This window comes from Ammospiza caudacuta, chromosome 14 (genome assembly GCF_027887145.1).
Source record: "Ammospiza caudacuta isolate bAmmCau1 chromosome 14, bAmmCau1.pri, whole genome shotgun sequence".
NCBI classification, from domain to species: Eukaryota; Metazoa; Chordata; class Aves; order Passeriformes; family Passerellidae; genus Ammospiza; species Ammospiza caudacuta.
Genome location: NC_080606.1, coordinates 14666721 through 14692367, shown reverse-complemented (window position 1 = coordinate 14692367; position 25647 = coordinate 14666721). Strand labels below are relative to the sequence as shown.

Sequence of the window (25647 nt, the reverse complement as noted above, 5' to 3'; positions counted from 1 at the left end):
AGTGGAGGAGATATGAGCTGCTTTCAGATACCTGGGATTGCTGGCTCTGTGTGGCCACCTCCGCTCCAAAAGGATAGAGCAGAAATAGAAGAGGGCTGCTGAAGGGCAAGGAAAATAATTATCCATAGATTAGCAGGGGGAAAAAAGATGGCAGGCTCTTCTAAAGGAGACTAATAATAGAGGAGCACATGAAAGGAGTGGGATCTGAGAGCGTGGGGGTTCGTGTGCTCCTATTTACCCTCTTGTGGTGATGAGCCGTGCGATGGACGAGCGAGAAGGCGACCGATACAGAGGGAGGAACCTTTTCATTCCACTTGTAATTAACTTCCTTCCACGGAGTATCTTTGTTCCCAAGAGCTGAATGGGAGTCAAACAGGAGAAAGGGGCTGTGCCTTTGTGTACTGTCACCACTTTGGGGAAGGGCTGTGGATGTTGGTGGTGTGCTGGGATCAGGTGGGCCTTTGGGATTAGGTGTAATTCCTCTGGTTTGATTGTCCTCTGCTCTGGAGAGGTGAAGTGAAGTGGGTGGGAACTGCTCTGTTTCACTGATGTCAGGAGGAACACCTCTCCCTATGACAGGGGGTGGCTGATGTTCCCAGCTCAAGCTCCCTGAGCACCATGTGGTTGTCCCTGTCTGGTAATGCTGTTTGACCTGTGACATTCCACGTCACCCAAGTTAGATTTCAGTTTTTACTACTGACCTCTCAATTCTCTTTTTTTGTGAAAATACAGATTTAGACAAAGGCCGAGGTGGCTGAGTGTCACCAAGGGAGCTTTGGACAAGCTGTGCAGGGACCCTCCAATGGCAGGAGTGTGATGTGGCTCTGTGGCATTGGGGTCTGGAAAACGGCTCTGGGGACAGGACTAATTCTTCTGGCAGGTGGCAGAGAGTCCTCCGTGCCTGGGTATGGCTGCTGTGTCCCAGGGAGGTTTGGACAAGTGAGGCAGAGAGGGCAGGATTGGATCTGTGTGTGTCTGGGCACCAGCAAATCACAGTGTTCGGGAGTGTTTTTCAGGATCCCACTCCCAGTTTGAACATGGAGCTTTGGCTTCTTTACTGCATCTGGCCCTTTCCCATCCCTTCCTTGAGGAGATTCCTGGTGGGTGGGAGCTGTGATCTGTCTGGAAGGACTCACATGCTCTGTTGGTGTGGAGAGCTGGGCCCATGGGGCTTCAGCTGCCCAGACACCAGGAAACGTCCCAGCTCCTGCAGGTCTCGCTCTGCCGGGCACTGTCAGCCTTCCCTGCCAGACGTACACGTCCTCCATGTAAGATCCAGTTATTTTTGGATTTCTTTGAAGCAAACAGCATTTAGCATATGTCATCTTATATGTATGTCAGCATCAGCGTTAGAGCATCTTCTGCAAGGAGAAGGTTCTTGGGAAATGTTGTTCTGTTTCTGCCAAGCCTGAAATCAGGTGAGGGGCATTGTATGCTGTGGATGTGGGGAAAGGTGATGCTGCCCCAGAGATTTTGTGGTTGAAGGAATGCCTGGATCCAGGGGGAGAGCAGTTGGAAAATATGTCAACCTATTATTTTAAAAAATGGTATTTTTAAGCCATTTTTTAGTCTTCCCTAACAAAGAGGTGAGGGACTGTTGGATTTTAAGGTTCCAGATGCAGGACACTTGTGTCTGTGGGATTGCTGGGAATGTGTTGGCTCATCCATGTCTATCCATGTGTGCCCACATGGAGGAGAGGTGCATGCATGGGAGGGGGATGTGGAGGAGTGGGGTCTCATTCCCAGTATAACTCCTGATCTTGCTCTGGCTGACTTACTTGGTTTTCCTCCTTAGCTTGTTCTTCCTCCTGTCCCAGCAAACCCTCTCTGGGATGCCTGCAGCACTGGGCCCTGGCTGAGTCCATGGCTCTTCCAGCAGGTCCCACCTGTAGCCCCTGGTCACTCAATCAGATCCTGTAGTTTGGACCCCCAAGGGGAAGTTAGGGGGGCTCTGCAAGGGATTGGGGGCCCCACCAGCAGCCCCCCAACTCAGGGCACGGGAGAGGCTGCACTTTAATCCCATCTCCCTGCTCCGGCATCCCGGCATCCTGCTGCCAACAGAGCTCCCGTTGTTTACCCAACTCAGAGGAATCGGTTTACAAGGCTCACAAATCCCCTTTTCACCTTTCCCATCAGAAAACACCTCCCGAAACAATGAGGAAATTGGACGCTGCCACCTGATCGCTCCCAAGGAACCTGCGGGGCCGGGAGCTGGGGGCCGGCAGGCGCTGGGGATGGGGACGCCTGGCTGCAATGGTCCCCTGGCTCTGCAGGTGGCCAGCCACAGATGCCACCCAAAAATCACCTCAGGGACTCTAAGGGATGAATCTGCCAGCCCTCTCCACCTGCTCAGCTGGCAAAAAAAAATACTTGTTTTAAGCTTTAGTGGCTGTAGTTAATCATTCCCACCCCCTGGACACCAGGGGAAATGATGCTGGGATGTTACCTGTGAACTGGGAATGGTGGCAATCAGAGGATCCCAGAATGATTTGGATTGGAAGGGACCTTAAATCTCATCCAGTTCCACCCACTGCCATGAGCAGGGACACCTTCCACTATGCCAGGTTGCTCCAAGCCCTATCCAACTTGGCCTTGGACACTTCAGGAATAGGGCAGGAAGAAAGCTGGAGACATTATCCTCCTCCTCCTGCGTGGTGAGCAAGGTAGAGGAGGGTGATTATTAATGCTGAGAGTTGTTCCAGCCTTAAGGTTGAGCTAAGTTTTAGTTTTTCTGTTTTTTAACCCATCCCACCTTAAAACAGGGAAATCAAGCTGTGTTTTCCAGAGGAGCAGCAGATTCCCCTTTCTCTCCCTGAAATTACAGTGGGTTCTCTGAGGGCACGATGAATTTCCCTGTTAATTTAAGAGTTGCTCTATTCACTCCTCCGGGTTAAGATAAATCTGAAGACATGTCCTTGTGAAGACAAGTCAAGAGTGTAATTCCTTTTTGTCTTCAACCATCCCTAGGAACTAAAATACCTCGTCTCCAGTACTGGCTGAAATCCTATGTTCAGGCAGCATGTGACAATTTTTGGACGTTTTTTCCCTCTCCTTTTCTTGTGATAAATGTTGCTTTTCACTGTGTATTTTAAAGGAGAATTTCCCAGAGAACCAGCCTCTGGCATAGTGGGAGCTATTGTTGGTCTTCCCTAGGATGATCATCACAAGCTGTTCTTGTGACAAAGCAGAATTTTTGGGGGAAATAAAGGTCTCTGTGTGTGGTGAAAAGCTGGAAGAGCTGCGTGAGGGCTTTGAGATACATGCCTCAGGTTTTTCTCCTCTCCTGTGCTGCCCAGGCTGTCATCTGGAAATGGCCCTGCTGTTAGAGAAGAGGGGAAATGGAGGAGAAAAAAATCAGGGAAATTGGAGGACACAGGGAAAACAATCTGTGTGCAGGTGGGGAACAGCAGTTGGAGGGAGCAGCGCAAAAGCTCCATGCACAGAGAAGTGGCTCTGTCTTGCTCCATGTTTGTGTGGATCTGGAAGATGTTGAGCTAATTCCCAGAAAGCAGCTGTGTGCTTCTGGAGCTGAGATTGAGTGTTTGTGGAAAGGATTTGCCTCCTTGTTTTATCCTTACATAAACCTAAGGTAGGCCTTGGTCCTGAAGTTCCTGAGATGAAGAGGTGCCAGCAGGATGTGGTACTGGGAGGTTCTCAGCTCCCTCAGCTGCTTCGTGGCCCCTCCCCTGCTTACAAATCCATTTGGCCTGATCCCAACAGGCTGGTGGCCCAGGGACCGGTTGGTTTGCAGGTGTTGGCCAAGGTTTTGGCCACAGAGGTGTGATAGGTCCTCGTGGTATGGAGATGAGGGTGGATAGGAGCCTTCTCCTCCTGCTCCGGCGGTGCAAGACATCTGCTTGACTTGTTTGTGGCTTCCTGTTTGGCATCTTCTGGGCAGGAGGGAGCTGGCAGGAGCTGGAGGAGGGAGCTTGAGTCACTCCAGAATCCTGTGCCAGGAAGCCTCTGACTCAGCCCAACCGTGGAGAAAGGAGTGTGGGATCCAGCTGCCTCTCGGGGTGGGAACCCGTGCAAGTGTTCACTTGCGCTGCGTGTCTGCGGCCGGGCGGGGAGGGAGGGACAGGGGCTGCTCCCGCCTCCTGCTCTCGCTCTGGCCTTGCATCAGAGCTCTGGCCGTGGGTGGGGAAGCCTTTATCGCTCCCAAGCCTTTGGAAGTGCCTGCTGGCCACTGGCCAGGTGACCTACTTGGTGGTGTGAAGCAAAGCATGGCTCACCTGACGGCAGTGCCTGGATGGAGACGGGCTCTGCATCCCACCTACATCCCTAAAGACCCTTCATGGGCCAAGTTTCCCACTGTCTCCTGGTCACCATCTGCCTGAATCATGGCTTGTAAAAAATTCCCTACAACCTCACACGGCCAAGGTGCTACTGTGCCACTGGTACTGGGGTTGGGATGATCCTAGCTGCCCCGTTGCGCTGCTTTGGGTACTACTGGAGCTGATGTGGAGCTGCAGCCAGGCAGGGAGGATGGACCCGTAACCCCTCTAAATCCAGCTCTGTGATGGGGCTGTGCCTGCTATCCCTGTGCCGTGCTCTGGCTGCCTGGGATGCTCCTCTGACCTGGCAAGCTGCAGGCGAGGTGCAGATGATGTCTGCATGTCTGCCCTGCTACTACAGCTGGCACTGAGCTCCAGAGCCTGTGCCAAGGGCACTTGGGGGTGCGTGGGCTTTGGCTCCGCCTGCCTGCTCCAGCCCAGCCTGTGGATCTGCTAGGCTCCTGCAGCCAAAGGCCTGCTGCTGGTTCCAGCTCTGTGGCTTCTTGCTAAGACTTGCATGGAGCCACAGAGCAGGTTGGTCTTGTGTGTTTGATCTTCCTTCCATGGAGCCTGCAGCTCCAGTCGGAGCAGCTGGCTGAGGGAGGAGGTATCCCAGCCCCATCCAGTCTCCAGGGTGGGCTGGCACAGGGATGGGCTGTGTCCGACAGCAGAAGGGGAAGCGTGGCCGTGCAGCCTTGGCAAAGTGCTCTCTTTGCGTTTGCCGTGCCCAGATTACTTGAGGGAGTTGCAGCAGAGATAACTCTGCAGGAAAATCCATTCTCACCTTATCTCCCATCAGGAACGTATTTACTTGCCTACATCAAAGTAGATGATCTGCTGCTTCCCTCCTTGCTGCCCTAATCCTCTCCTTCACGCTGAAAAAAACCTAATCAGTGCCTTGCCCCACCATAACGAGATCCGAATGTTAATTATCAGCATCTTGCCTTCCTACCCTTCCCAATGCCCTGCCTTCCAGCCCTGAATAGCTTTCCTCCCTCCTTGCTCCTCTCCATCCGGTCCTCCCACGCTCCTGGGCACGCTGTTGAGCCTGGCTCAGTAGAAGTTGTCCTGCAGGATGCTTCCTTCCCTTCCATTTAAGGACAGGAATTCCTCAGGGAGCTGAGGCGTGGATGGGATCCCTCCCTTCACCCCATTGTCAGGACTTCTCCCTATGCCTAATTATTGCCTGTCCCTGCAGGAAGCTCCTTGCCTGGCCGTCGGGCAGAGCCGCGGCGTCTCCCAGCCTTTGTGGGAAGACTCATTCCCAGTTGGATGCCAGGCTTGGGGCCGGGAAAGGTGCCCACCCTTATCATGGCTGGCGAGCAGGACTGACCCAAGCCAGCCCTGATTTTGTCAGCAGGAGCCTGTGCTGGCTCCATGAACAGGCTGAGTTGGTGAGGGAAGAGGAGAACTTGTTTTCAGTGTCAAAACCTGTCTTACAGAGGGGGAGCAGCAGAGCTGAAGCACAAAAATGGTGTCAGAGTGGAGTGGGCTGGGCTGGTGTGGCCTCTGCTCCAGCACGTGGTAACCTCTTACCCTCCTCTCTTCCAGGTTCATGACTGGGAAGGGGCTGGTCATCTACCCAGAGATTGGGGATAAACTGGACATTATCTGCCCCAAGGCGGAGCCGTCCAAGCCTTACGAGTATTACAAGCTGTACCTGGTGAGGAAGGAGCAGGCGGATGCCTGCAGCACCGTCATGGACCCCAACGTGCTGGTGACGTGCAACCGGCCCGAGCAGGAGATCCGCTTCACCATCAAGTTCCAGGAGTTCAGCCCCAACTACATGGGCCTGGAATTCAAGCGGCAGCAGGATTACTTCATCACATGTGAGTCGCCCTCCTCTTCCTCGCTGCCAGCCCTGGCTCGGGAGGGCCCGGGCGCCTGGAGAGTGTCACCAGGCGCTTGTGTGTGACTTGGCTGGTGCAGAGAGCTGACACGGATGGAAAATATGTCCCGCTGGATGGGAGCAGGGGGAGGAATGTGTCACTGGCCGAGTGGGTCACCAGTCCCTATCTGGCTGCTGTGCTGTTTCCCCTGCCCTGCTCACGGCTGGGAGCAGGAGCACATCCCCCTCTGGGGTCGGCCCTGAAGTGCTGTCATTCCTGGAGCCTATTTTTTGCTGCCATCTTTACTGGAAGTGTTGCAGGGTTTTGCTTTGGGACTGGGGAGAAAGAGGAACAGTGATGCTTGTCCTAATTCCTGGGTATTGCCTCCAAGAGCAGCCCCAGCATGAGGAAGTGGTGGTGGTGTCCAGTGTGTGATATGATCGAAATGGCTGAAAATTTCTGTACACTGGCTTGTTCTGTTTGTGTCTTGGTGCACCATGGCATTTTATGGAGGGGAGAGAGAAGAGGCTGGAATTTTCTTGGAGCCTGTGGTGTGTGCGTGCAGGGGATTGCTGCACAGAAATCTATCCCCCTGTGCCTGCTCTGCTGTGGATGGAAGGGGAGCTCAGCCGTGTCTGGGCAGTGCTGCCAGCTCTCTCTTTGTCCCCTCCCCTCCCCGCCTGGCTGGGTGCACTGCAAAGGGCACGGTGGCCACGGCTCAGCTCCCCTCGCTGTGTGCTGTGGGCTCTGCGGCGAGCGGCTGGCACAGGGGTCACTGCCCGTGTGGGAGCGAGCTCCCAGCCCTGGGAGCCGTGTGTTCCCTGCTGGAAACACGGTATTTTTAGCCTGGAATCTTTGGGAGGGGGCAGCAAGGCCATGGTGGGCAGTGGAGACAGGGGGGCTGTGATGTAATGTGGTGCTGTGGTGAGGCTGCTGGTCTGGATGTCCCCAGTGAGCCTGGCTGGGGCTGTTGGAATCCTGCTGCAGAATAATTTGGAATAAACCTGATGCAGAGGAAGCAGCCGGGCCTAGCTCTGGCAGGTCAGCCTTGAGCCCTCATCACTTCTGTCAGGACAAATTTGGCTGGGTGGTGACAGGGACTCGCAGGGGACTCTGTTACCTGTGTGGCCATGGAGATGCCAAGGTGGCTTCTGCATGGTCAGCCAGGGAAGTTTCCCTAACAGGAGGGGTGACAGCAGGGACGACCTGGCAGCACAACCTGCAGCGCCAGCTTGGCTCGGTGCTGGCTGAGTCACTGTGGCAGGGCCAGGCTCTTCCAGAACAATGGTCACTGTCACTGTCACTGTCTAGACATGGGGATATTTGACAGGCACCAGCTTTGAAGCCATTGTGGGCAGGACACTGGTTCCAGTCCAGATGCCCCAGATGGGCTGGGGATGCCAAAACCCCTGGCACAACTCCCATGTAGGCTCCCATCTCCCTTAGCACAGCTGCATCAGCCTGGTGGCTCTGGGATGGCAAAGTTCAGCCCTTCTGCCATCCTTCAGCTGATGGAAAGCTTGATTGAATATAATCTTTGCCTGCAGTAGGCAAAAATTTGGAAGAGAAGCCAAAGTGCCAGACTTGGGTCAGCCAAGTATCTTGAAGCACTTGGTCGGTGGCTTCTCTGTGTTTGAGGGTCAAGTTCAAGCACTGACATGGTCATCAAAATAATGAGGGCCGAAATTGGGGTCCTCTGAGCTACAGCCCGTGGGACTCTCAGGCTGCAAAGAGCCCTCAAAGACAAATAGGCTCCCCAAAACAAGCCCAGGAGGTGAACAAAGCACTGAGAAGAAGAAATATGAATATGGGATCCCTCTTATGGTAACCAAGTCCATCAGGAGGGTGGAGGCAGAAGGATTTACAGCCTCCGAATTACCCAAATTTTAAGGAGCTGTTTTGCATTTCACACAAAAACTGAAGTGAAAATCAACCTCCCGGAGCTTTGGGAGGTGCTTTCAGAGGCGGCCGCCGGTGCATTGCCGACTCCAAACGCGGCTCCCGCGGGGCCCCCGCAGCTTTGAGCCGGTGCCAGCTCCCCTGCACGGCTGCCAGCACACCTGGGTCACTGCAGTGACCGGCTCTGGCTCGCTGCGGATCCGACGCGACACGCAGCCGGGATTTTGCAAAGACGGCATAGCCCAGGTTGGGAAATCCCGGCTGTGCGTCCCGTTGGATGTTGGGCTGAGCCTTTTAAACTCATTTCTTAATGTAAAATCCTATTTATCCTCTTGTTCCCCGTTTCAGGCTGTATAGGGATGCAGTGAGTGGGGTGTTTGGAGAATCCCTGTGGGATGCCCCCCCTCTCCTCAGGGGGCCGGCAGTGCGCTCTGCCCCTGCCGTGGACCGTTTCTGACTTTAATTTCTCTTGACTCCTCCAAGCTTTGATGCGAAACCCCTCGGAGCTGGGAGCTGCCAGCTGAACTTTGGCCCCTGGGTGGGCTGAGGATGCTCCTGTGATCTGGCCATACCCTCTGCTGAGCAACCCCAGGAGTTCTTTCTGCCAAGAAATAAAATAGCCAAAAAAGCAAAGTCAAAAGTCTCCTGAGCAGACCACCCACATGTTGTCTTTCCCCCCCCCCCCGCCCCCCCCAGTTTTTCTCCCCTCCCTTTCCCCAAGCTTTGCCTGGACACACAAAAGGGTTTTTTTCTCCCTTTTCATTTCTAAGCTGGGGAAGCAGCGCTGGAGCCGAGGGGAGCAGGGCGTGTGCCACTCATCCCCCACCTTCCCCAGCGGCTGGAAAACCTCCTCACCGGAGCTGGGGGGCTTCCCAGGGTCCCTCTATTCAGGACTGCTCCTTGCCATCGCTTTGGATATGCCAAGCCTTGTTTAGGGACACTTTTATCACGGAGGGACACGGCCCCAGCCCTCGGCTTAGCAATGAAAAGGCTTTTGAAAGCTGCTGTTCCCTGTCCCCATCCTCTCTGGAGCCTCACACTGACCCCCTCCACACCAGCTCCAGGCTTTCCTTAAAAGCATCTTTGGGGATGGATAAGGAAAGGTGATGCTTATTTCTAAAGCTTTCCATAATGAACGAGATGCAGCAGCATCTGCCTGCAGGTCTACACTGGAGACAAAGGCTGGGGGGGGGCACGAGGGACTTCAGCAGGACGTGGGCACCATCCCCAGGATGAAGTGCTGAGAGGGTGAAGGAGATGAGAATTGGGGAATTTTGTGTTTTATATCATGATGTGCTGTGGTTACTTCCATCCCTGGGTCTCCTGGGTGTTTCCCTGCTTGCCTTTGGTGTCTTGGTGTGATTCACTGTCCCCAGTGTCCTGTGCCCTCCCTTCAAAATACTTCCCACTGGAACAGCCTCCCCCCTGCCTGGTGCCTGCACTCCTGGGATGTCGTGGGCAGCTCCAGCCCCACCATGGCTTATCCAGCCCTGCAGGTTCAGCTCCCTTCACCTCCCCTCCTAATTCACTCCAGCTCCTAATTGCGTTTGCTGCTCCTCTTTGAACTTGCTCCAGTTTTACTATCTCTGGTAATGAGGTGCCTGGATAGAGATCCATTAATCCCTGTGTCCTGGCAGCAGGGTGACATGAGGAGGAGCTCCTGGAGTGGCTCCCTGCTATCCCAGAGCTCTGGATCAGACAATCAAAGAATAGTTTGGGTTAGAAGGAACTGTTAAATGTCACCTAGTCCATACTTGGAAGTGTTCAAGGCCAGGTTGGATGGGGCTTGGAACAACCTGGTGTAGTGGAAGGTGTCCCTGCTTATGGCGGGTGATGAACTGGATAGACTCTAATAGTTCCCAGTTCCTTCTCTGGTTTTTGGGGCTGGTGGTGGTCCTGGCAGCTCCTTCTGTGTTCAGTGGGTTGTGGAGACCCCAGGCAAACTTCGCTCAGCCTCGGGGTGTGCTCCAGGCAGCTGTTTGCAGATGTGGTGGTGGTGGTGCTGAGGTGTACTTCCAGGTGTTATTCCTCAGTGTCCAACCTGTCCCATGAGCCTCTTTAAAGCACAGAGCGCTTGTTTGATGACAATGCTGAAGGAAAAGCAAGGTCCTAGTAGATGTTTCCTCATAAATCCGACACATTTGCTGTTTATTGTGAGTCCTTAAGCCTTTCAATCCATTTTTGATGTAATAACGTCCGTAATCCAATCCAACGCTTTTTGGCAGCGGGATGCAGTGAGAGCGGATCTATTACCCTGAGTGTTGTGTTAAAGCCCTTGTCTTGCATTTCTGTTTTTAGATGCAATTAGTCTTAACCTGGCAAGAGTTATTTGTTGTAAACCATCGCTGCTGCTGCGATGTGGCTTCGTCCCCGGGCCACGCTTCGTCAGCGTTTTCCTGCAGCTCAGCAAGAGGAAGGGGGGTCACCTATACCCTGCCAGCTGCCAGGATCATCCTTCCTCCTCGGGAACTTTTTTTGGGACACGTTGCCATACTCACTTTTCTGGCTGTGCTCCTCCGGCTTCCGTTGGTTTGGGAAGCCTTCAGCCCGTGCCAGTGCATGTGTGCAGAGCCGCTCGTGCTCCTTCCTGCATTCCTTGGGATTTGATAATTCCCTCCCTGGTTCCTTGGGCTGGGGGCTGTGCCAGGGGGGGCTTTGTCAGCCTGCCAGCTCTTTACTGATGCCATTTGAATGTGGCCACTTTCATGTGCTCCTCATGCTCCTTCCCACAACTTGTTTGGTGGAAGGGAGTTGAAAGCCCAAGGGCCGTTTGATGCCATGATGGGAGCTGTGAACTTCAGCTGATAAAACTCCAATTAAGCAGCTTCCTCATTCTTCACCCAAAGGGGCCCGGCTTGCGACACATCCGGGCCAAGCAGAGCCGGCCTGGTGGCATCCATCTGGTTTTGGGGCTTTGCTGCTCCATCCCCATTCCCATCCCTCTGGGAGCTGCTGGCAGGGGATGGTGATGCCGCGTGGGAGCCGCTGGCTGGACACAAATGGCTCTAACGGTGTCCTGCTCCCGACTTCAAAGCCCGGGCCCTGGCCATGTCAAACCCAAATAATGGCCCTTAGACAACACGCGGTTCCTTGTCTTGCAGGCTTGTCTGAAGAGCGTGACCACAGTAAATGTGATTTTGTTGAGCCCTGTCCCTTAAGCCTCTGCCTCTTTTCTCTTCTCCTCCTCCCTCCTGACCTTTTCGGCTCAGCGCTGTCCCCGGACAGCCCCTGGCAGCTGATCTCATGGCTCAGCCTTTCATGGCCCTAATAGGGATGAAAAGCCCCCTCAGAAAGGGCCGGTGTCCCGGGCCCGGCCGGGAGGTAAATACCCCGTGCTTTGATCTGCTCTGGGGCCAGGGGGGCCCTGCCTGCCACAAACCCCCACCCAAGAGTCCCTGCCTGCCATAACCATCCACCCAGGGGTCCCCATGCCTGCTCATCTCCCTGGCTGCTGGGCAGCCCAGCTCTGCCTACAGCCCTGGCACACCAAGGGCTCTGGAGCTGGGCACTGGGTGCTGTTTGCCTGGGGAATTGGTCTGGCTGCATCCCAGGATGCTCTTCCCCAAGAGAAATGATTGGCAAGAGCATCTCTATCATTGTCACGACCCCTTTAACATTGTCACGACCCATTAGGAGAAAACAAAACATGTTTAACTCCTCAGTGCTCCTGAGCACTGAGGTGACAGTAGAGATGGCAGAGATGATGGCAGTGAAGAGGTGACATCTCCCCCTGTATCACCTGCCTGATCCTGCTGTGCTGTGGTGGGAGGCTCACGCCAAAGCAGATTTTTGGTGCATCCCATCTTCCCTTTCCTCACCCTGGCTCTTCCAGCCCCTGCTCCTCCTGCCATGTCAGCAGCAAATCCCAGGGCATCTCCTGCAGCTGCATGGATTGTGGTGGACGTGGCTCTTCAGTGGTGGTCACCTCCGAGGACTTCCTCTGGGACACTAGAAGTGATTAAACCTGGCTTCTTTTGGATTAAATATTGAGTAGGATACTCTTAAGACAGAAAGAGTTTTCAGCTTGATGAGGAATTGAAACAAATCCTGGCATACTGGTGTGGCTGGGAAGCTGTGTGTGGATAAGTGCAGGCAGCTACTTCCTTAGCATATTTTTTTAAATAACCATAACATCAAGACCCTCTCCCTGGGCTTTTCTCCTGGGATCCCTATTGCAATCCACTGCTCCCGTAGTGCTGGAAAGAGTCTTGTTGGCATCACTGCAGCTCCAGACTGGTGTGGAAGGATCTGTAATGGTGGGTGCTGGGATGTGATGGTAGGTGCTGGGATGTGGTGGTGGATGCTGGTGATGGTGGGTGCTGTCTGTCAGACCAAGAGCTCGCTGGGAGCTCCAGGAAGCACCATCACACTGTTGCTCTGTCAGATCCTCTATCCCTGATCACCTGAAGTTTTCTTTGAGCCCCTGGGAGTGTGGATGGAGCCTGAGCTCAGGTGAGCAGCTGACATCAGCCTTGCTGCAGGAGGATGGCACTGTCTGTCTCCATCCCCTTCCCAAAGGATTTCTCAGTCATCTCCCAGAGGTTTTGCTACCTAACAGGAGAGATTTACACCCTGTTAAAAGGCAGTAAGTGCTTTCCTCCCCTCCGGCTCCCAGCAGGGCCCACAAATGACTCTGGCAGAGCATCAGGTGGGGAATTATGTGGCACTTTCATCCTGATCTGTCTCCAGTTGCTTGGGGTGACCACAGAGACTGCGCAAGTCACCTTCCTCTCCCAGTGATGTGCTCTTTCTTTGGAAGGGATGGACAGACCTGAAGACAAAGGGTTTATTTAGGGCTGTGGTCCTCCTGAGCTGAGCAGGAAGCAGGATGGACACCGGGAGTTTCCACAGCTCATCCATACAGACAGTGTTGATGATAAAGGGCTTGAGTGAGTCACCAAGCTGTGGTCCTGCAGCCAAGATGTGTTTTCCAGCCTGGATGAGGTTTCCTGCAATCCAGCAGTGACTCTTAATTATGATACTAATTAGAGCTGGTTATAATTTTCCACCAGAAAGCTGTTTTAATGGGAAATTAGCTTTTCACTTAAGCATTACTTGGGTTAAAGTGTCTTTTTCCAGTGGATACTTCAGTGTTTGCCTATTCTCCCTTTGCCCCAGGAAAGAGTGGGAGAGAGTGGAACTATAGGTGGTGAGGATGAGTGTGGTGGGTGGTGGCCTCCCTTCTTCCAGCTCTGTGTGTGTCCCTCTGCTCTCTATAAGGAATGGGGATAATTTAATTTGATTATGGGGGTGCTGACCCTGGCCAGGGAAAGCCAGACCCCATCCCAGCCAAACCCCACCTGATGGTTTTCATTCCTATTTCCAGCAGTGCATTTGAACTGGAGATTTTCCCACTGTGTTTGCTGGAGCAGGGAGTGTGGGATGGGATGTCCAGATTCCCATTGCTGCAGTGACAGGCTCCTCACCTGCCCTGCACAGCTGTGGGGAGGGACGCCGCAATCCCCACGGCTTCACGGCATGGCAGTGCCCTGATGGCAGGGAGGAGAGCAGAGGGGCTCCTCTCTCCATGCCAGACCGTGTGGCTGGGGCAGCTCTGGAGCAGCTCTGGAGCTGCCAGGAGTGGCTGTGAAACCCAAGCCTTGCAGGGACGGGACAGGGCCGGGCTGGCTCACTCAGGCATTTCAGGGGCTGCAGGGCCCCTTCCCGGCGCAGCTGCCTCGGGAAGGCTGGGAGAGGGCTGGAAGGAGGCTGGAAGGCGGCTGGAAGGAGGCTGGAAGGCGGCTGCCGGCCCCTCTGGCAGTGTGACAGCATGGGGTGGGCTCCCTCTGCACAGCCCCTGCCCCCGCGCTGGCAGCAGCCCCAGCCAATGTGCTGGAGTTCAGGAGAGGGGCCGGGGGATGTGTGCAGGGTGGGGGGCTCGTGTCCCCACAGTGGGGCTGGCTAGGAAGTGACACCGATATTAATATTAATAGTACCAATAATGGGATGCCCTGAGCCGGAGCTGCGTGGCCCTGATGTCTGGGAGGAGCGGCAGGAGGAGGAGGAGGAGCAGGGGCTGTAACCAAGCCGTGCTCCCCGGAGGCCCCAGGGAGTTGGTGTGCAGTGGAGCAGGCGGGTGCCTCTGCTCCGTGACCTGGAAGTGGCTCCGTGTCCCCTGGGGTGCCAGCCTGGTTGGGATGGGGGGAAGGAGCTCAGTGCCCGTGGTAGGTTGGGCAGTGCAGCACCTCTGTGTCGGTACTGAGGGAGTGTAAAACAGCTTGAAAGATCTGGAGAGGGGAGGTGGCAGGAGCTGGGATTTTGTCTGAGGTGCCGTCTGCTTGTGGATTTCTGCAGGGATCTCTGACAGTGTCCGAGCACGTCAGAAATGTGGGAGCCACATCTCCAGGGTGACCTGTAGAGGGGCTTCGTCTGTGCCAGGAGGGGCTTTCAGCCCAGGGGTGTCCAGGCTGGGCTCAGGCTACTCTACAAGCTGCCCCGTGGTCCTGGCAGGATCAGGGTCAGGCTGTGAGACACTGGTGGGATGCTGCCACCTCTCCTGAAGTGATGAAAACACAAACCTTATGCAGGTCTGGGGGTGAGGAGGGTGCTGGGGATGGTGGCCGGGCTGTGGCCACGCCGTGCCTGGCTGGGGCTGGGGCTGGAGCAGGGCTGAGCTGCACAGATGGAAGAGTGATTAAGAGCAATAAAAGGAAAGAGACTTGGATTCACTACAGTCTCAGCACATTAATTGTGCTTTGGGGCCCAAATCATAACGCAGCCCTGCTAGAGGGAATCCAGCAGAGAAACCAAACATCTCGCTCTGGCCAGGGCTGACCATTTAAGAGACCCATGCCTTCATCTCTTGCCAGGTATTACTTCCAGCATCTCCCATCTGCCAAAACCCGAGTTCTCCTTTGAAATATTTTTAGGGGAGGGAGAAAAGCTCTGGTGACACCGAGTGCTGACGCTGGGGAGGCAGCAGGGACAGCACATGGCATTGCTGGCTTGGAGACGGGACCATGGGGTTGTTGGGGATCTCAGCCATCTGTCCCAGCTCCGTGCTGTGTGTCACTGGGCTGGATGGGCATGTGGGATTCCAGGAGTGGAGGTCCTGCCTGGCTTCCATGGTGGCTGAGCATCTCCTCTAAATTGACAAGCAATTACATGGTTAATGGTATCACTGTTAAATCCTCATCACTCAGCAGCCCGGGGCTTAATGCTCCATTAGGGCAGAGGCATCTGATGGCTCTCTGGGCTGGGAGCAGCCTTTGGAAGTCAGCCTTTGGAAGTCACTGGCCAGAGGTTATTTTTGCTCTCCCAGTCCTACAGCCAACCTGCAAATCCATCCAAAATGGAATAAGGCAGGAAAATGCTCCTGCGTGCTCAGTGTTGCTGGGTCTGGATGGACTGAGCCTTGCTGGTGTGGCATGGGGAGGTGACAGTGTTGTTTGAGACCTGCCATTTCCTATTCCATAGCTATGCCCAGCTCCCTGCCTGCCTGCCTTTGTTGTGTCACAGCTCTGCCTCCTGCTGCTGCTCTGCAGCTGCCTCTCTGCAGCTCGGGGCTCTCCCAGCTCTCCTGCAGCCGTGTCTGTGGATTTAACATTTTCCTCTGTGGGTTGCTGACTCTGGATTCCATCGGCAGCTGAGGATTGGTGGTGTCACCACAACTCACCCTAACTGTGGCAGTGAGTGGCACAGGTACCTGAGGAATCCATCAAGTGCCACCCAGATCCCAGTGTGGATCCCCTGGTGCTGGGCTGAGCTGAGCCTGGAGCCTTCTGCTGGAGCTTCTTCCACTGGGAAAGCAGGAAACAGAGCGGGAGGAGCAGCTCTTCATCACTGAGCTTCACAGGGAATTGCACTGGAGCAGCCTTTCCCGATGGATCAGGGACCTGCTGCTCTCACATCACCCTGCCCTGCATGTTCACATCCAGCTCTCTGGACTCTGCACCATTTGGATGGATTTGGGAATTTTGGATTTTGACTTTTGGAAGCCCAGCCAGCTGCGTGGAGCATCCAGCCTCTCTCTGGCCCATTGTGGATTTACACAGAAAGTGGAAGCTCATGTCTTTGTTTCCAGAGGCCATTCCAAGACCATCACTGTGGGTTTTACAAATGTTTTTCCCTTTTTTGTTCCCTCAAGCAACTGATTCATTTTTCCACATGGTTCCCTCTCAAAGCTGCTTTCTTCCTCATCATTTCCATGGCTAGAACAAGAAGAAACTTTGTGTCCAAGTGTGGGGTGGGAAGAAGGATGCTCAACTGTGTCCCTTCATCCATCCCTGTGGCTCCAGCTGCTCCCTCTGTCCCCTTTGGACCTTTAATATTTTTTGTTGTCTGTGGATGGAATGTCTTTGGAGAAACTGCTGCCTTTGTGGAGTCTTCTGGTTTCCCCCACTTGAACCACACTTGCTTGTTACACATTTTGTTATAATTAGTTAATTATTTATAAATCAGACCTCATGAGGCCTCACAGGGACTGGTTTTTACAGACTGCTGCCTTCTCCCTTGATGGATGAGTCTCTTTGAGGTGCAACAACCCATGGCATGGAGCTGGGAAGCTGAGAAACAATTCAAGGAGCTGCTTCAGGGCTGTGAGCTGGGATGTACCTGCTGATTTCACCCCCAAACTGGCGCCTCCAGCCTGGGAGAACTGGGCTGCCGAGCTTCTGCTGGAGTTCACTCCTGATGGGTTTTTACGGGGAGTCTGAGCTCAGGTCCATCCTGTTTGGATTCCAGAGAACTCGTGCAGGCTGTCAGGGGCGTTTCTCCACATTCCCAGGCATTTGCGTGGGGCTTGGTGCTGACAGTGCTGCTGTTGGAAGGGCTGCCAGCAGATCCCAGCTGGATGCACCATCCCAGCTGGATGCACCATCCCAGCTGGAGGCACGGCTCCATCCCATCCCAGGAGCTGCTGGCAGGGGGGACCTTGCTGTGGGAGAGGTGTTAACTCAGCAAATGGCCCAGGGACTTTCTGATTAGGAAAACATTTGCTGGGATTTCAGGCAGGAGCCTTGATTGCACAGAGGTGTTTGGAAGGAGCTGATGGACTCAGAGCCTGCTTCCTGGAGGGATCTGGGCGTGCTTTCCAGTTTATCCCAGCGTGGAGGCTCCTGGAGGCACCCAACCTCCTGCTGGGTGCCTCATTGCTCTGTCCTCCAGACTCTTCCTGTCCCCTCAGCAACACCCAGCAGGGTCCAATGGATTCATCCCAAATTTCTGTCAGTCACCTGCCCTCCCAGACCTGCTTTTTTGCAGGATGGAGGCAGGAATTGGGCTGCACAGGGAACCTGAAACCCTGGGGCTGAGCTTTGACCTGAGGCTCTGGGAAGTGTTGGCTGCACTGTGCTGGCCAAGTCCTGCCTTGTGTCTGGAAAATTATTCCTGGACTCCATGATTCTCCATCACATTGCCTTCCCCGAGCTGTTGCTGAGCTCCTCCCAGGTTTCCCTGCTTCCCGGGGTGAATTGATCCCTGTGGTTAGATTTGGTGGAGCACTGGGATGCTTTGTGTTTGCATGGGGGTGGGATGGGGTGGGAGCCATCCTGGTCCCTGGGCCAGGCACAGTGCCCACATCCAGGGCCCTGGTGGAGTCAGAAACCAGTTTTTTGAGTCTGTTTAGCAGAATCTGCCATTTAGGTGCTTAATCCTGAAATCTTTGTGTTTGGGTTTATTCTCTCTTGTGTTCCCCCTGCCCTGAGCCCTGCAGAGGGCTGGAGGATGGGGGAGGATGGGGGAATCTTCCCTGTGCTCCCATGGGATCCAAGGGCTGAAAACTCCGTGCCGGCTCCAGCGAAAAGTTAATGTGAATTTAAGTGACTTCTGCCCTGCAATTAGAGCCCCCGGAGTCCACTGGGGCTCTGAGTTTACATTCTTCACCGAGGCACAGGGTGTAATTAGAGATGTATAATTTAAACTGTGCATATGCAAGTGTTCCCATTCTGCACCAGGAGCAAAGGAAATTATCCAGGAATTAAAGGGGAAGGAGGGTGCAGGCGTGGAGAATGGCTCACTTGTGTGGATGTGGCAGTGAGAGGAAGCTGCAGGGATCATGTCCTCGCTGCTGCAGGCAGATTTGGAAGGGGCGGGATCTGGAAATTTGGAGGGTTCTGGATTGGGGTGTGAAGATGTGGCTGTAATTGGGGGTCAGGAGTGAATTCCTGGAGTAGGAAGTGCCAGGGGATAGCTGGGACCTGCGTGGCAGTGCCAGGGGACAGTGAGGACCTGTACAGTAATGCCAGGGAACAGCAGAGAGCTGCCCAGCTGTGCCCTTCCAGCTCCTAGGAACCTGTCTAACATTCCCTCTCTTTTCTTGCAGCCACTTCCAATGGCACTCTGGATGGCCTGGAGAACCGGGAAGGAGGGGTCTGCCAGACACGCTCCATGAAGATTGTCATGAAAGTGGGGCAGGGTGAGTCCTTCCATTCCCTGGGGTCTCCTGCTGCCCCCTGATCCAGGGTCCCTGCTCCTCTGGGGAATGTAGGAGTTCAGGATTGCAGGGAAACTGAGGCCAGGCCAGCTGCTCCGGGGAGCACTCTTGGAATTTCATTTTTAGGATCTTTCTTCCTGCCTTTTTTGTCCTGCCAACATGGCGCACGTGCGGAGCACTGGGGTTGAAAGGGAGCGATTGTTCCCGGTTACCTCGTGGGCCATATCCCAGTGGGAAGTGAGCTCAGCACAGGACCCATGAGCCCTGCAAGTGGCTCAGGGGGCTGGCACAGGCAGTGCCCTGTGACTTCCTGGGCATCCAAGGGGGGATTGTATCTGGCCAGGCATCAGGGATTGGGCTTGGTGGCTCTCAGCTCTGGAGGCCACCAGGCTGTGGGGACTTCAGTGGCAGTAGGACACCAGGGTGTCACCAACGGGCTCTTCTCCTGGAGTTCCTGCTCCCCTCCACTTCCATCCTAAGCTGCTTCCCAGCCCCATTGATGCCTCGGCCTCATTTCAGCCCTGACTCGGATGCGCAGCTCCCGATTCTGCTTCTCATTATTGTGTTTGCACGTTGGGGCCAATATTTATAATAAACAGGCAAAGCTGTGCTGCAGCCTTGGCCTCCTGCCTGCCCTTCCCTTCCTTTCCTCCTGCTGCCCAAGCAAGAAACCTGTCCCAGCCCACACACGGGAGCTCTGCAGACAGCAAACCAGGGAATTAGGGTGGGGACTTGCTTCCCACAAGCCCTGGAGCAGCTCAGCCTTGCTCTGTTGCTCTCGGCATCTCCCAGTGCTCCTGTGCCCCATGGGAGTGGCTGACAAGTGGGGGCATTTCTTTAGGGGGGACAAGCTGCTGCCTTCCAGGTTGGACCAAGGCTTCTCATGCACCCCTCCTCTCTCCTTTCCCAGATCCCAACGCGGTGATCCCAGAGCAGCTGACGACGAGTCGGCCGAGCAAGGAGTCGGATGACACCGTGAAGGTCGTCACGCAGGGCCCGCGCAGCAAGGTCCCAGCAGTGGAGGAGCCTGGCAAGCCAGGTGGGTATTCCAGGGATCCCCAGGAGAGGGATGGGCATCCTCTGCCTGCCATGGGGCCAATGAAATGCCTCCAAGTTCAGCTTGTTGCATGGATGCCAGGGATACCATACTCTCTGGATCGGGGATCTGGATGGGTTTGCTTTAAGCGTTATGCTCATCTCTGCTGTCCCAAGCCCAGGTTGCAGAGCAGCTTGGGTTTGTTTCCTCAGCTCCTGGCAGAGCTTGGCAGAGAAGTGCTGTTTCAGCACTCTTCCTCCTCCTCCTCCTCCTCCCATGTGTTCCTCACAGGACATCTGAGAGGGCTTGGAGGAGGTGAGGTCCTTGGGTGTGAGAGCCCTTTGAAGGTGGTTTCCTGAGTTCCTGACCCCTCTGAGAGCAAAGTGGAATCAGATGAAGCTGGGAAATTTTTCTTTTCTTTCTGCCTGGATCAGCCTCTGAGCACTGCCCCTGTAGGGGCTGCAGCTGCTCCAGCCCAGGGGTCAGTAATTGGAGACTGGGGGGCCCAGGGTGTCAGAGTCCACATTCACCAGGGCACCCTGGTCTGGAATGGTGTCACCTGGACACAATCAACACTCTGCTCCATAGGCTGGGAGATGGGAAGGGGAGCAATGGTGCAGGATGGAGAACAGCGCATGTGGTGCCCCCTCTGTGGATGCCTGGGACTCCTGCCTGCCCTGCCCAGTCCTTCCCAGGGATGTGTGGTCTGACTGGGGTGGGAAGGTGGGGACCAAGTGCCGTCCCCTTGGAGGTGAGGGACTCCCCTCCTTGGGAGCCCGGCAGGAGAATGTTGTGCTGAGTTTAGGGGGCAGAGAGGGGCTCCAATGAGCAACTCATCCCCCTGCTCCACAGGTGTGATCCATGCATGGACAGAGCACAGATCTGCTGCCTCTCTGACCCCCATCTCCCCTTGCCTTGCAGGCTCCGTCAACCAGGACGGCCAGGAGACCCAAGGTCCCAGCGATGGCTTCCTGAGCTCCAAGGTGGCCGTGTTCGCGGCCATCGGCGCCGGCTGTGTCATCTTCATCCTCATCATCATCTTCCTCGTCGTGCTCCTGATCAAGATCCGCAAGCGGCACCGGAAGCACACGCAGCAGCGAGCCGCAGCCTTGTCCCTCAGCACCTTGGCCAGCCCCAAATGCAGCGGGAACGCGGGCTCAGAGCCCAGCGACATCATCATCCCCTTACGGACTACAGAGAACAACTACTGCCCGCACTACGAGAAGGTGAGCGGGGACTACGGGCACCCCGTCTACATCGTGCAGGAGATGCCCCCGCAGAGCCCAGCCAACATTTACTACAAGGTGTGAGGAGCAGCCTGGGAACGGCCGATGCAGCAGCGCGGGAGCGCCGATCGCGGGGCTGGCGCCGCAGGGAGGAAGCGAAACGTTCCCCCCACCCTGGCACGGCGCGGGCAGCGCCGGGAGCGGCGCTGGGGAGCAGGGGGCTCAACGCTCACGTGCTGATTCTCCCCTTTGTATTTAGTTTTGTAGTTCTCAGCTTTTGTAATCCCGAGACTCTGAGGGTGAGCCTTCAGCCTCCTCCTCTTCTTCTCCAGACTGTGGCCGGCCGTGGGGGGCGGGCGCCGTGCCTTTCTGTGCTCGGGACACCGCTGGCAAACCCGGAGACTCCACCTCCCCTTTGTGGTTTGGGATTTCCCCGCGTCACCCCTCCGGGCCTGTGGGAAGTGCCCGCCAGCGCCGCAGGGTCCCGGAGCCTGGAGCGACGCCGGGGCCTCGGTCCCAGGAGCAGCGAGCGCACAGGGGGATGAGGAGGAGGAGGAGGATGCTTTGCCATGGTGCCAAGATGCAGACAACTGTGCAGGGAGGAAGCTGGCAAACCCGATTTACTACTACTACTATTATTATTATTATAATAATTATTTTAATTTTTTTGTAACATTTTTATTTTTGTGAATTCCGGGCGGGACTCTGGCCCGCCACCTCTGGGCACACGCCATCACCTCCTTCCAGCACGTCATCCTGCCGGCCATGGGGCAGATCCCGCTCCCCCCACTGCCCCTGGAAACTTTTGTGTTCGTAGCTGTTGACTCTTGTTTTAGTCTCTTTATAAAAAGAAAGAAAGAAAAAAAATTTTCTATCTCCACCCTGTTTCAAGCGTTCAGTCTCAAGCTGGACACTGCTCCTGCCCCACGTGGAGCAGCCATGGCCTGGCAGCTCTTCCCAACCCCTCTGGAGCATCCCACTGTGGAAAAAAGCCTTTGGCTTTCCATCAGGCTGGGGCTAAGCCTGCTGGAAGCAAAGTAGGGGTTGGCAGAGGGAAGCTGCAGCCCCCTCCCAAGCTGGGCATACTGCAGGTGGTTGTCCTTGGAAAGGAAAACTGGAAAACAAAGGTTCCCAACTTGCAGCTTGTGCCAGGAGTGTCAGAAGGAGGCTGGTGCTCGAGATTGGAAGACCCCCAGAGGTTGGAGCACCAGGCTTGGCTTGGTTGGGAGCTGAGCCAAAGGCTCTTCCACCCTCCTGGTTTACCTGAAGAATCCAGTGCCCCTCGGTGGGACCTGCTTAGGGGACCAGCCCCACTGTGCCTGTTCCCTGCCCTGCTCCTGGTGCAGGAGCATTCCCTGTCCTGCCACCTCCCAGGGGTCCCCAGCCCGGGCTCCCCTGCCCTTGCCTTGCCCATCTCCCACCAAAACTGGAAGGGGTTGAGCCTGTCTGGTGGGATCATTCCCAGCTTCCTCCTCCCGGGAGGAGCCGCCAGCACTGTGGCTGATGCCAGTGAGCCCAGCAGGGCTGGCAGTGCCCTGTCACTGCCTGTCCTCGGGCTGTCCCCCTTCCTCAGTTTCTTTTCCTTCCAGCAGTAGCTGCTTTTGCTCAGGGAGCAGGAGTGGGGCCGGCAGGGCTGTTCCTGCCTGGGCTGTTCCCGCCTGTCCCCAGGGCCCCAATCCCGCGTTAGGAAGTGCCCAAAGAGCGAGGGAGCTGCTCTGCTAAAGTGCCTTGACAAGGAGCGGGCGGGGCGGGGGCAGAGCAGGGACAGGGGCCGTGGCCTGGCAGGATCTGGTGACCTGGGGGGACCCGGTGGCCCGGGGGGATCTGGTCACCCGGCTGCTGTGCTGGGGTTTGGCCCTGAGCAGGATGGGAGCATCCTGTGGTGTCATGTTGTTGGGTTTAGGGCAGGAATTTGGGCTGGAGCGGAGCGGGGTGTCCCAGCTCCCCTCCTGCCATTGGCATCCTGAGGTGGTTCTGCTTCCAGGGCCCCAAACCAGCTGCTTCCCTCGGGAGAGATGCACCCCAGTGGGTGCTCCCCCTATTCCCCATCCCAGCCCTGCTTCCCCCGTGTAGCACCTTCCATCCCTCTCTCCTCTGTGGGATCCACTGCCCATCCTGGCCTGGGAGCCGCCCCCACCAGGACCCCCATTCCCCAATGGGGAAATCCCAAGAGAATTGTGTCTTAAAAAAATCCCCTTTCCCTCTTCCCTTTGCCAAACCTTAGCCTGTGTTTCCCCAAGTGGGAGGAGCCCTGGCTGGATGGTGGTGGCAGTGGTGATGGTGAAAGTGACAGTGGAATCCATTAGGAATAGTGACCGGAGTGGAGGGGGAAGTGAGGGGGCAATGTCGTTTTGGTTTGGTTTTGGTGGAGAAGGGACAGAGTCTGGCCACAGGTTGTACCAAAAGTGATCTGACAGTGCTGATGGCTTCTCATGGTGGTTGTCCCCAGCTGAGGTCTCCATCAGTCCCACTCCTGCTGCTGGGAACAGCTGCAAAATCTTGTAAATATGTGAAGAAAGGGTGAAATCAGAACTCTTGGTTTTTGCTGAGCACCTCGGGCTGCTGGGTCCTGGATCAGAGTGTGTCCCTTGGGTTCTTTTCTTGGAAAGCATTGAAATTTGGTTGATTTTCCTTTTTTAATTTTTTTTTTAATTTTTTTGTTTCCTCCCCCCTCCTTTTGTTTGTGTAAATACTAGTCTTTTTTGGAAGAAATAATGTAAAGATGTTTTGTATAAACTCCGAATTATTTTCTGGTTGCTTTTTCTTAGAAAAACAAATGAGAACTTAAAAAAAAAGATGAAAAAAAAAGAAATTTTAACCACAAGAACGGGTGTAAAACATTGTCATAGAGCTCAGCCTGGAGCCTGTGGGCTGTGCTGGAGTGTGGGAACTGCCGGGATTGGGACTGGGGACCTGCCCTCAATATAATGCAGGATCAGATGGGCTCCAAGCAGAGAGCGAGGCAGGAATATGGGATTCTGTTCCATCCCAGAATCTGTGGCTCATTCCCAGAGCTCTGAGCCCTGTCCTGGCCAAAGGCAGAGACTTGGGGACCACATGGTGATCTAAAGGGACATCAAATTTATCTGCTTTCTTACTTTAACCAAAAAATCCCTGACCTGGGGATGCAGAACTCCATGCAACATCCTGAGATCCTGCTCTGATTTTCTGGGCCTGTGGAGCTGCTCCTGGTACAGGTCCCTTTCCCAACTGTCCCATTTTGTGTTTGCCTGTTTTGGTTGCCAACTGCCAGCTCACCATGGCTCCATCTCTTCTTGGTGCCAGGGCTGGGATGGCTTCTCCTTAGCCGTGCCCAGTGCAGGGTCCCTGCCCAGGGGTGGTGGCCGTGCCTGGAGCCATCTCTGGTGTCATGTGGCCCTTGTCGTGGGCAGCTGGAAGGCATCAGGGAGCCCCCAGTTCCCCCAGTTGCTCCCAGGAGCTGGGCTCTGAACCTGCATTATATTGACAGAGGGTTTCTGGGAGGTTCCAGAGGTGCTGGAGCAGGGATGGACAATCCCTCTCTCCATCCCGGCAGCGCCGCGCCCCCGCACGTCCCTCCCGCGCTCCCACATTTCAGAGCTGTGCCACCTCCACATCCCACAGCGTCACATCCGCACCGTCCCTGTCCCGAGGGGCCCGGCCCTGCCATCAACCAGCTGGGACTGCCACTGCCCCACCCCTGTGCCACCACCGGAGCAGCCGGGCCGACAGATTTTCCCTGTCCACCCTGCTCTGCCCTTAGCCCTGGGCGGATACGGAGCCTGGCCGTGCTCCTGGTGCGGGGCATGCGGGATGGGGCCGGGGCTGAGCGGGAATGGTTGGGAACGGGCACAGGGGGAGCCAGGCCCCTCTGTGCTGGCACCTCCTTGGCTCCAGCCTTGGCATCCCCATGCTGGTTGATCCTCCTCGGCTCTCGGTGGGGCTCCGGCAGTGCCGGGATCCCCTCGGCCGCGCTCCCGGCGCCGCAGATTTTCTTTCTTCGTGTCACGATCCTGGTTTTGATTCCTTTCGCCTTCTCCCAGCTCTCCCGCCCAGTAGCATATCATCGGCATCGGTAACAGCTCTGTGGCAGCTGAACTCCATGGAGCCGTGATGGAACCTGATATATTGTTAAATAAAAGGGTTTTTTTCCTATGGAATCCTGGCTGTCTCCCGTGTGCTTTATTCCTGCCCTAGGTTTGAAAGTGCAGAGTGAGTGGAAGAGATCTGGAAAGAGTTGGCTGGGACAGGTCCTCACCAGCTGGTCCTGGAAGGACCTGGTGGATTTGGTTTAGTCAGGAAAAATTGGGATATTTTTGTTCAGTATTTACAGCATGGACTCAGGATTTCATGAACTCAGGGTTGGATATTGTTGGGCACTCCATAGATATGGTTGGACCTGATGATCTTAAAGGTCTTTTCCAATCCAAACGATTTTGTGTTTCCATGGCTCTGTCCCTGCCGCTGGAAGCTCCTGGGGGCCACTGGATTCCCCTCAGGTGTGAGGGGCTGTTCCTGTGCTCTGGAGCAGGCAGAGCCTATTGGGAGCTGCTGGTGGCACAGGACAGGGATGTCCCCACTCCTGGCAGGAATGAGCCTGCCCCACACAGGCACAGGGAAATGCAGGAAGGGAGTGAGGCTGGCTCCTCCTCGCCCTGGAGTTGCTTTAGGAGAGGATGGAGTAATGGAAGTTCCTGCCTGGTGCAAACCACACCTGCTCCAGTCCAGGTTGTCCTGTCAGGAATTGTGGGTGTTGGATTCTGGGGTGACCACAGGGGTATGGGAGGGAATGGGTCTGGTTTATGGGATCTTAAAGTGAGGCTGAGGCACCAACCTCACCAAGAGAGGCTGGAGAAAACTCATCCATCCTGGGGTGAGGTGAGCCTTGGAGATGGACCACAGTGGGATGGTTCAGAGCTGCTTGGGCTCAAGCAGAACCTCTGGGACCATGCGAAGAGCCTGCTGGAGTGAGCAGGGAATGGCGGGATGGGGGTCGGGATGGGGGGCCCTGGGGTGCACCAGCTGGGCTCAA

At 55.4% G+C, this 25647-nt stretch overlaps 1 protein-coding gene across 1 annotated transcript in view; it reads left to right on the top strand.

The window, feature by feature from the left end:
* Positions 1–24775, top strand: part of EFNB1 (ephrin B1) — a 47362-nt gene extending 22587 nt beyond the window's left edge. The window contains exons 2-5 of the mRNA XM_058813882.1: positions 5826–6103; positions 18264–18356; positions 19285–19413; positions 20332–24775. Of these exons, the coding sequence (XP_058669865.1) occupies positions 5826–6103; positions 18264–18356; positions 19285–19413; positions 20332–20720 (889 nt within the window). The 3' untranslated portion in view covers positions 20721–24775. The remainder of the gene's footprint in view (positions 1–5825; positions 6104–18263; positions 18357–19284; positions 19414–20331) is intronic.
* The last annotated feature ends 872 nt before the right edge of the window (positions 24776–25647 follow it).